This window comes from Ornithodoros turicata, chromosome 4 (genome assembly GCF_037126465.1).
Source record: "Ornithodoros turicata isolate Travis chromosome 4, ASM3712646v1, whole genome shotgun sequence".
In the NCBI taxonomy this organism is placed as follows: Eukaryota; Metazoa; Arthropoda; class Arachnida; order Ixodida; family Argasidae; genus Ornithodoros; species Ornithodoros turicata.
The window spans coordinates 28,285,823-28,297,198 of NC_088204.1; the positions used below are offsets into that span (position 1 = coordinate 28,285,823).

The 11,376-nt window shown below is 45.1% G+C and overlaps 1 protein-coding gene across 1 annotated transcript; it reads right to left on the reverse strand.

Annotated features, from left to right (window-relative positions):
• Positions 1 to 6,786: 6,786 nt before the first annotated feature.
• On the reverse strand, positions 6,787 to 7,344 carry LOC135392243 (uncharacterized). The gene has a single exon (XM_064622962.1). The coding sequence runs from the start codon at positions 7,342 to 7,344 to the stop codon at positions 6,787 to 6,789; it is 558 nt and encodes a 185-aa protein (XP_064479032.1).
• Positions 7,345 to 11,376: the final 4,032 nt, after the last annotated feature.

Below are 11,376 nucleotides of genomic sequence, written 5' to 3' on the forward strand. Positions count from 1 at the left end.
TCAGACCCGACAGACGGCAGTGCATTATTATGTGCCGGGACACAAATTCGGAAACGAGGGGTGACCGGAGTGACAATCGTCGTCTGGTCGTGTCCTGTCGTCCGAGCGCCTGGCGTGAAACGCTGGAATAGCCCAAAAATAGCCAAAACGCCAAGATTAAAAACACCCCGCCAACTGTCACAAAAAGTAGCCCAATCTGGCGGTTTATAGCCCAATCTGGCAACCCTGACCTGAAGTCCAGAGAACAAAGGGACGTTGCCTCCCCGCTAGAGCAGCGCTCGTTGTTACGCTTAACACCGTCGTTCATTGCATTGGACAGGATGCCGGAACTGCCTCGTTGACCCAGAGATTGCAAGAAAAAATACGCGCGACGCTGCGCAAGAAACAAACTTACTAAACTTCGAAACACTTCCGTAGCGAGCGTGAGCTCCAGCAACCAACCAAACGCGAGCGAACAAGTTTGGACACTTACCGCTAGTGATGGGCGATACTATCGAAACATTCGACACTATCGATAGTTTTTGACTATCGATTGCATAACTATTGAGTGAACCAGAATTTCGATAGTATCGCGATAGTTTTCAGACTATCGATAGTATCAGGACATGCACTTCACCGCTTTACGTCGCTTGAGCCAAGCTTTCGCTCCTGCAAACTATCACTACGTTATTCACACCCATCAATTTAAAATTTTAGCTTCTTCCTTTTGAAAATCAAACTTTCTGCGAAGTTTGCTCCTGCAAACGACCAATACTTTGTGCACTAAAATTTAAAACTTTTAGCATGTTTCTTTTGAAGACGAAACGTTCTGAATTCGTGTTTTGCTCCTGCAAATATCAATTAGTTTGCTCAGTCCGAAATTAAATTTCAGTTTTCCTCCTATAAACTATCAACAGTTTCTGCACTCCGAATTTGAAGTTTGAGCAGGTTTCTTTTGAAAACAAAACTTTCTGAATTCTCCTTTTACTACTCACTATTACTACTTTTACTACTCATACTATTCACTCCGAATTTATCGTGTCAGCATGTTGTGAAACCTTCTGAATTGGGGTCACGCTCCTGCAAACTATCAATAATTCGCTCACTGCTAATTCAAAATGTTAACATGTTTCTTTTGAAAACGAAACCTGCTGAATTTGATGGCAGTTGACGTTCTGAGGCTGGAACAGATAGAAAGGACAAATACATACAAAGCCTCAAGTGCCTAAGACATTAATGATGAAAGAAGGAAGTCACTGAAAAGGTTAGCCAGTCCTACAGCTGGCTAACCTTTTCAGTGACTTCCTTCTTTCATCTTCTGAATTTGCTTTTCGCTCCTAGAAACTGTCAATAGTCTGTTCACACTAAATTTAAAATTGCAGCAGCTTTCTTTTGAAACGAAGCTTTCTGGATTCGCGTTTTACTCTTTCAAATTCTCAATACTTTGCTAACTACGAATTGAAAAAATTACTCAGGATCCTTTTTGTTTCTTTTAAAAACAAAACCGTCTGAATTTGCGTTTCGCTCATGCGATCTATGGATAGTTTAGTCAATCAAAATTTAAGAGTTCAACACACATCCATCGGAAATAAAACCTCCCGAATTCTCGTTTTTTGCATGCAGTTCGACGATGGCGTCGCTCTTGATTCGTTGTTACCTCTCAGGAAAAAGAAGAAGAAGAAAATCTCGTAATGGGAAATAAATTGTGAAGTCTATGAAATGTGAAATATCGGAGTATTTACACATCTGCGTATCTTTAAGTTGGCATTTCTGAGGAGGAATTAGAGGCTCCCGACTGCTTTTCAGAACAGCTAGTTCCTCTAGAACTCTTCTATGTAATCTTTTTTTTTTTCATCCAAGCGGTCCGAAACTATTTCAAAAATATCACCTAGTGTGCAACTATAAGTAAAGGCATTTCGTTAGATTGATAACACAAGTGGGAGCAGTGACTTTTACATTTTTTGCAGGAAGCGGGTTTGGACTGTGTGCACCTTACTATCGATAGTTCTGAGCAAAACTATCGATCGTCAGATGAATAGTCATCTCAACCATCGATAGCACTATCGATAGTGTTTGGATGACTATCGCCCACTGACCACTGCGCTGCGCCGCTGGTGGCGCCCTCTGCCGACGCCGTTTCCAAACTGGCGCGTCGAGAGCCGAGGGCTTCTTCGCGCTTATGTTTTTGTCTCATTGCAGCACCCTTGCGGAGTCACATTTTCTTTTGCCTGCTTGTAACTTTATTCAGACTAGGTTGTGCATGGGGTCAATGCAAATAACAATTGAATTTAATCACGTTGAACCTCACGGTTGCAAGACACACGGTTTGTAGTCGCCCTGTCATGACAGCAGCAAAAACAAACTACTTTCATAATTTTTCGCAGAGCACAGAGACAACGTTGTGTTATAGCTCCTGTGAAAATGGTTGTATAAATTTGTGATTAAGTGTAAATGTGGCCAACATGTGACATGCTTGACATGACATCTACTGCGAAATATCTCGGCCATACCTAGTAGACCACCCCTTCTTAGACGGCTAAATAATGTATAGCCTTATGGACAGCTTGTAGACGTCTAAATATATGGGTAACCTTAAAGTCTCAAGTTAGCCAATTTTTAGACGTACATGTACTAGCGCACCATGTGTTACCTGGGAAATTACAGCACTGCACATTGAAACGCCCCGCACACTAGTGAGTGACTTTATAATGCACTTCACACGATAGACCTGCATTGTTTGCTTGAGTACAAAGCATCAGCCGAGGGCTGATGCTGCTGATGAAATGACTCTACTCAACCCGTCAGCGTGAGTAATACGAGACCCGGCTTCGTAAACGAGATCGTACTGGTAGGTTGAAAGTAATAACGCCCAGTGAAACAGTCTTGGTGACCCTTGCGAGGGAATTGATTTTCCTGGACCCAGCAGACCCAATAATGGTTTGTGATCCGTTACTCGTATTTCGAACAGCCGTCCCCATAAATACTGACGGAATTTGGTCACTCCAAAAATGACGCCCAGGGCCTCCTTGTCCAATTAGCTGACATAATTTTTCTCTGCTGCAGCGAAACTCCTTGACGCAAAAGCTATCGTACTATCCTCACGGAAGACACGGAAACCATACTCGCTCTAATGGACTTGGTCCTTAAACTGAACTACTTCGAGTTCAATGGCGAACACTACCTACAAGTACACGGTACAAGTATGGGCACACCTGTTGCACCCACATACGCAAATATCTTCATGGGGTTCTTAGAAAACAAAGTTCTCAGCGCCCTCTCATTGAAACCCACGGTGTACCTTCGATACATCGATGATATACTGATAATATGGGAACACGGGGAACATGAATTTCAAAAGTTCATAGATCTACTGAACACCGCGCATAGCAACATAAAGTTCACATCACAACAGTCAACTCACTTAATTAACTTCCTCGACACCACAATATCACTAGACAACGGCAACCTCATCACAACCCTGTACAAAAAGCCAACTGACAAACAACAATACCTTCACTTCAAGAGTCACCACCCGCGTCACTGTAAGGTTGGAATTCCTAATGGGCAGAGTGTAAGACTACGCAGAATTTGTTCAAACGACACAGATTACGCTGAGAAGCTTGACGAACTCTGCAGCACACTTGCCCAAAGGGACTATCCAGACTCCCTCCTAACCGAATTCCATCGCAAGGCACTCACACTCGATCGAGACGAGGTTCTGGAAAACCGAAAAAATCCTGACGCGTGCCAAATAAGCTTCATCACAAGATATTCCAACGCACTTCCAAACATCAAAGCCATTCTACAGAAGCACGAGCCCCTCCTTCAAAGCAGTGACCGACTTAGCAATATATTCACAAATCCCATACAGGTGACATACCGACGCGCAAAAAACCTGGCAGACTCCTTGGTCAATGCCAAAATCGGCAAAACAAGCACCCCGTACACGGGAACACGACCCTGCAACCTCCCGCGCTGCAAAACATGCAAGCACGTTCAACACGCTAACTCCATCAAAAGCACTGCGAGCAATTACACCCACCCCGTTAACCACGCATTCACATGCACAAGCTCCAATGTCATATACTGCATTGAATGCGGCGACTGCTCTATGCAATACATTGGTGAAACCGGCCAACAAATGAACAACCGCCTTACCGGACACAGAACCGACACGTCCAACAAACTCCCCAAAGCAGTCGCCGAACACTTTAACGTTCCTGGTCACAATTTTGACAACATTAAACTATATATTCTAGAAACCGGGTTTAGATCCACACGTGACAGACGTGATAGGGAGTCTTATCTCATATACAAGTTCAACGCTCTTCACCCGTCCGGTATCAACAAATCACAAGGCACCCTAGAAACACTTCACAAATAAAATATGCTTTTCCCGGAGAATGAAAAAATTGTCACCGATTTAACGCAACGGTGACAATGGTGACAATTTTTCGGTGACAATTTTTTCATTCTCCAGTTATGACGCCCGGCTTTTGGAATATCTTCGCTTATGCTTTTCCCTTCTACCTCCATTATCATCTGTTATGTTCTGCATGGCCACTGCTTTCTACTCTCTTTATTGCATGCCACAACTTTGCATTACAAAAAAAAAAAAAAAAAACCGTTGCTGGTTCTGGAATTTTCCCCACGTAATCACTAACCTCCTTATCTTTCGCTATGCTTGCCAATTCTTGCCTGTTGTCCCGTTTCGTCCACGTGTTCGTGAACCTTTCATTTTTCTGTAACCGGTCTGTAGCCTAGATCACTACGTTCTTCCCCTCCACCATAATCCCCTCCACACTCTAACAAAGCAGCCATTTACTCCGGCCGTAAAACCCCGTACGGAACCTTTCTTCTCTTCGGGCTGTTGACCCACAATTCGCATGAACCTTTAAACACGTCACACCTAACCCTTTAAATACCATGCCAATGATGAGGACGGTGCCCAGAAGAAGAACAGTCTCTGTTCGAAATATCGGCGGCTTCTGTCCTGAGGCAACTCCTTCCTATCCTCATCTGAGTTGTTCCGATGACTCAGTACCGCCCCTAGGTGAGGCATCGCAACACAGCACAAATGGAAGATATGGGTTGTAGTGCACACAAACCTTAGCTGATGTCAGCAGCTCCTTGCTCTGTAGGAACGAAGCTTCTTTCTTATTAGTCCATTCCCAGACACTCCAGCTCCCAGGAGTTGGCATAGTGGATGCAGAACTGCTGAGAAGTCTGGCAAGAATCTGCTACAAAAGTTGACGAGACCTAGGTAGCTTTGTAACTCTTCAACATTTTTCGGACGTGGCGCCTTTAACGGCTTCAAGTTTGCGAGTATTTGGTCTCACTCCTACAGCATCAATGGCATGTCCAAGGTACTCCACCTGCGGCTCAAATAACTTACACTTATCTAGCTTTAAGCGCAGTCCGGCCTGTTCTAACCTACACAGAACGAGCCCCAGGTTCCGTACATGGTCTTCATCGCAGAACCCTGTTAGCAAAATGTCGTCTAAATAGACCACTACATGCTTCAGCCTTCCAAGCAAGTTATCTATCTCTCTCTGGAACAAGGCTGGCGCCAAAGTGACCCCAAACGGCAGCCTGTTGTACTCCAACAGTCCAAGTTGTGTCACCAACTTCCGGGTTTCTGAAGCGTCACCCAAATCTAACTTAGTGAACCGCTCCCCGCCAGAGAGCTTTGTGAAGAGTTCCTCTACCTTGGGCACGGGATATTTTTCAACTGTGGTAAATGGTTTGATGGTTACCTTGAAATCTCCACAGAGCCTCACCCGACCGTCTGGCTTCAATACCGGTAGCACAGGCATGGCCCACTCAGCTGTCCTTACGAGCGTTATAATTCCTCCCCATTGAAGCTTCTGCAGTTCTTGTTCTACTCTTTCTTGGAGTGCTAATGGCACTGGCCTAGGCTTGAAAAAACGCGGGCGAGCTTCTGTCTTCAGGTAAATCTCATAGATTGAGAAGTTACCCGTCAAAAAGAACTCGTTACAAGTTAAGTTACCGTGTGAAAAATGTAACTAAGTTAATAACGAAGTTCTTCAGCCTGAAATGCAACTCGCAGTTACTGAGTTACTTAAAAAAAAAAGAACGAGTTATTTCCAAGTTACTTCGGACACAAAATAGCATTACGCAGGTGCAGCGCGCGTGAGCAGTTGAGTTAGACCTTGAGTTGCCTGCGGAGGAGTGCAACACGCTTAGATCGTTTTCGTTTATGTCCAACCATACACCTCTCCCTGTTTGTAAACAAATGACGTCATAGTGTTCGACAGCACCACAAATTTGGTAGGACTGAACTACGCTCGAAGCTGGAGGTGAACAAGGTCGCGCCCGAAAGCCACGGTCTTGAGGGGATGACGATATGGTCCCTTAAAGGGACGCGACCCTCGGTCCTGCTTTTCTTTCAATGGGAGGCAGCGAACAAGTGCCCGTTCGTGGAACCCAGCCCTCTCCCTCCGATTTGTTTTGGTTTCAGTCTGTCTACCAATGTCATGATGACGTTTCTCTGGCAGAGGTCTATTCTACCGCTTTGCATCTTACTTACAGCTTCATTTCAATGGCAGCGGTTCTTACTTCACGAATAAAATACTATCATTGATTTATTTTATAGCAAAAAATGCCATGAAGGAACCGGAGAGAAAGCAAGAAAATATGTGGACATGAGTGGAAAGCGAGTTAAAGTAACTTGGAACTTAACTTAAGTTACTTTGGCAAAGTTACCTGAAAAAGGAAAGAGTTTCTCTGAAAGTTACCACGTCGCCAAAGTACCGAGTTAAGTTACAAGTTACCAAAAAAAGGAACTTAGTTACAGTAACGAGTTACTGAGTGAAACGAGTGAAAATCTTCGCTTGTACACTCTCCCAGTTCACCCTTGAACAATGCCGCGTGTCGCGGTACTACGTCTTGCACCGACATTGCGCTAACTTGTTCCCACTGGGGCAAAGGCACTAGGAGTTCCTTCATCCATGTCCGACCTAACAACGTAGGACCCTTGCCATTCACAATGAATAACGGCAAATCCCTGTCGCGGTATCTTGCCAAACGTTTGCCTTCCACTGATACGAGCTCTCCTGAATAGCTTCGGAGCAGGACGCGGGAACCTTCGGTCCTTAGTTTTGGATGCTGTCTACGAAAAGGATCTTCGCCCATGACGCTTATACTGGCCCCCGTGTCCAGTTCCATTTTTATCGGCTTCCCGTCAATTGCCAGCTCAACCACGAATGCATCCACTCTGTCCTGGGCTGACGTTGACCACATGGCATAAACAACATCATCCGTCGACTCGTCGCTATCATCGACATTATGAACCTTTTTCGTGTCAAGCTTGTTGCGCCGACGCGCCTTTATCTCCAGTTCCATAACTATACGTCTTTCGTTTCGTCTCTCCCCTTTACTATTGTCACACGCTGACGGGCACATCCTCGCTAAATATCCTCTTTTTTTACAGCTGTATCAAGCCGCGCCAGAAAATCGGCAGCGATCAGACGAATGCTTCCCGTTACAACGGTAGCAAGTGTCCTGTACAGGCTGTGCTATCTTAATGGCACACGCAGCCTGAGCGGGCACTTCTGCCTTCGTTATTCCCCTAGAATCGTTCTTCGCTGTTTCAATGTCTATCACCCTCTTCACATCAATATCGAACGTAATGTCTGGAGCTTCGAGAAGACGAGTTTGCATTCGGAAGTCGTTGATGCCGCATACAATCCGGTCCCGAAGCATAGTATTTTGGAAACTGCCGTATTAGCAGCCCTCCATAAGACGTTTCAGCGACGCAATGAATTCGCTCACTTACTCCGCTTCGCGGCGTACACGGGAGTTGAATTTAAAACGAGCTAGTACTTCCGAAGGATTCGGCGCGAAGTGCACATCTAACGTACTGAAGATCGTTTCCAACGCTGTGAACCTTTGCCTCTGCTGGCTTAGCGGGAGCTAAGACTTCAGAGGATTTAGTAAGTATTTGCACCGCAGCAACTTAAAAATACTGCTCTCTTCTTATCGGCAGGTACATCGTTTGCCGAAGAAAACTGCTCAGCTCGTTCACGGTACACTGACTAATCTGCGCCTTCGTCAAACGGTTCAAGTTTTCCGTACGGTGGCATCCCGGGCGATATGTAATCTGCCAACAAGCAACAGACGAATCAGCGCACAGCATCGAGTTCTTGGCCCTCAAGCTCGTCACCAATGTGACAGCCTTACCAGTCGCTGTCAACAGGTCCCAGTCAACGCCGAAGTACATCAAGACAGCAGCTTCTCGAATGGACCGTCGTGTGCCATGTTTCACGCGTTTATGACTCCGTGAACTTCCGCTCCTGGCACATGCGCGGCCTTTTATTGGCACAACTGTGTGGCTCTGCAAACATGATCACTATAGTTGGCAACAACCGTCCCACAAGATGGCGATCCTCGTTGTTTTGCGCGGCGAATAGGATGAAATACATGGCAAGACGGCGACTTTCACTCGGCTTTTAAAGCATTCGTGGCCTCCGCCGGATTCATGGATTGCTGTGTGAACGTGACGATCTGACCGGCCTCTGCGTCGTTCACGGCTTTCGCGGCGTTCGCTGCTTTAGTGTGAACGTAGAGTAATATTTAGCAGCTACGTCACGCGAAAAGCTGGTAGCGAAAGTTTATTGACACAGCAAGCTGTGTGCGGGAAACAGTACTCTAGCCATGGAAAGCCATGCTCCTTGTCCTTGATTACGCTTCTTGCGTCGTCCTTTCTTGCGCCTCTGGTATGGTGAGAATAGCTCCAACGAGCAACATTACCGGTCAAGCGAATGAGAGCGCGTACGGGACGAGTGTGCTCGCCTACGAAAGGCACATGTCTCTTACGGGATGAAAAGAAATGTCAGTGAGGCTGGGTCGGCCTTGTAGTTACTATAACAAAAAAGCACGACAGTGAACGAGCGTATGCAGAAAATACAGGTGCACTTGGTCACTGTTCACTCGCTGTCCACTAGTCATATAAGTGCTCACAGTTTGCTAAGGAGACTTCTGTCTCTTCAAAGCTTCAGCTGCTGTCATGCCACTATTTTGGTGTATTTTCGTACCGTAAGGTCAGGATATCCCTAGCGCACTATAGGGGAAGCCTGAGTGTGTCGTAAGAGGTCCCTTAATGCTGATAGCTAGTGATGAACGCTCGCACTGACCATTGCTCTGAGAATGCTGTGCCGCGGTGCAGGCGTGGTTCGTATTTGTTAAGTGGGAAAATTCATCTATCATTTCCGCGACAAAGTTTCTTACCCTATCTGTAATGAATCGCTCTGGGTCTCCATTGCGGATGACAACGTTCTCCATGAAGGCTCTAGCTGCGCTCGCCGCTGTTGCGTCCGGTGTCGCGACAGCCTCTACCATCTTCATATAATGGTCCACAATTACTTTCATGGGCTGACGTCCTTTTTTGTTCTAGCATTTATTTTCCTGCAGTGGACACAAGATCCCCATTTCATTTCATTTATTTCTTCACAGAAAACAAGTGAAGGGGAGGCTGAGGCAAAAAAGTCTCTAAGGGACTTGACAGAGGCCTCAGTCACCCGCCATCAGCAAAGACAATGCATATATACAGCTGAAGGCACAATACGTGACACTGATAATACTTGATAATACAAACATCATAAGTATAATGATTTGTAACATACACTCTCGTTACTTAATCAACTCAAAAAGTTTTCGCACTGCAACTAAAAAGATTAATGAGTAAAGCAAGAAGCAGGAAGTATTGCATTCGGCTCAACATGACAAGAAGCGGCCAAAAACATTATTCTAATGCCCAAAAAATAGCCTAACAATTCACACTTGGATATTTTGGTAAGGTCATTGTCAAATGTATTTATCAGCTTACTTAGATTGTACTGCAAAGTTTGAAAGCCATAAGAAGTCCTACATTGAAGAAAAGAGTATCTACAAGGATTGCGGTAGCTATAGACGTGGCTCAGGCGTTTGAAATTTGCCATGTCTAGAAACTCGTTGTCATTTTCTCTAATGGCTTCCTTATATCCTAGAGCAAGTCTGTAGTTATACAACTTGTGAATTTTTGGTATATAATGTTTTGTGAACAAGCCTAACGTTGTATGTCTATAAGGTAAGTTTTCTAAAAGCCTTAAAATTTTTTTCTGAACCAGTAAGAGTTTGGAGAGTGAGTGTTTCGAGGATGTGCCCCAAACATTTAGACAGTAGTTGAAATGCGGTTCAATTAGCGTACGATATCACAATGTCAAAATGTTGGCTGGCAAGATGAATTTGTACTTAAATATTAGTCCAAGGCTGGAGCACGCCTTTGCCCGAACATGTTGAATGTGAGCATCCCAAGTTAAAAAGGCGGTAAAATACACTCCTAGGAGTTTAACCTTTTCAACTACTTCACCTTTTTCGACACATAAAGGTATATCATTTGTTAATTGGAAGCTTCGGTTGCGAGATCTGAAAATGATTGCCTTGGTTTTGGCTGGATTAAGTCGCAGACGGTTTGCATCTGACCATTCAGAAAGCTTTAGAAGTACTGCATTAGCTTTCTCAACAACACCTCTGATGTCTCTACCCGTGAAGAACATGCTGGTGTCGTCCGCATACATTACAAACTTTGTCTGTGAGCACACGTCTACAATATCATTTACGTACAGGTTAAAGAGAAGGGGCCCAACAAGCTGCCTTGTGGAACTCCGGATTTCACGGGCTTGAAAGATGACTTCTTGTCAAACTACGCACTGTAGCTAACAGCTAAGATATGACGTTAACAGCATTAAAGGAAGTCCGCGTATGCCGTAGGAAGAAAGCTTACTTAGTAAAATAAATTTTGTGATCTATCGAGTCGAAGGCTTTGGAATAATCGGCTATAATCCCTAGTCAGAACTGGTTGTTTTCAATTCCTTTTGCTACTATTTCCTTCACTTTTAAAAGCGCTGTTTCAGTGGATTTTAATTTTCGATACCCATATTGTGCTGGCGTTAAGACAGAGTGACGATCAACAAAAGTGATCATTCTTATATATATTATCTTTTCAAGCACCTTAGACAGTACCGGTAAAATGCTTATCGGTCGGTAGTTGGACATGACCTGCGTGTCCCCCCCCCCCCCCCTTTATGTATCAGACAAAGTTTGACTATCTGCATTTCAGCTGGGTACACTCCGTGCTCGAAACAGAGATTGAAAATGTGCGATAAGCAGGGTGCTATGTGGCTCGCTATGCCTGGCAACAATGGGCATTCGAGGTCCTCTCGCGTCCATTGTTGCTGACGTGCTTGAAACTTACAAGGAGCTGCTAGACCTGGGCCACTGCGTAGTATTACAGTGGGTACCTGGTCATGTCGGCGTACCCGGCAATGAAGAGGCCGACCGGGCGGCCCTGCGGGGTCATCATATAGCTTCAGCCCACTCTATCATCTTGCCCAAAGG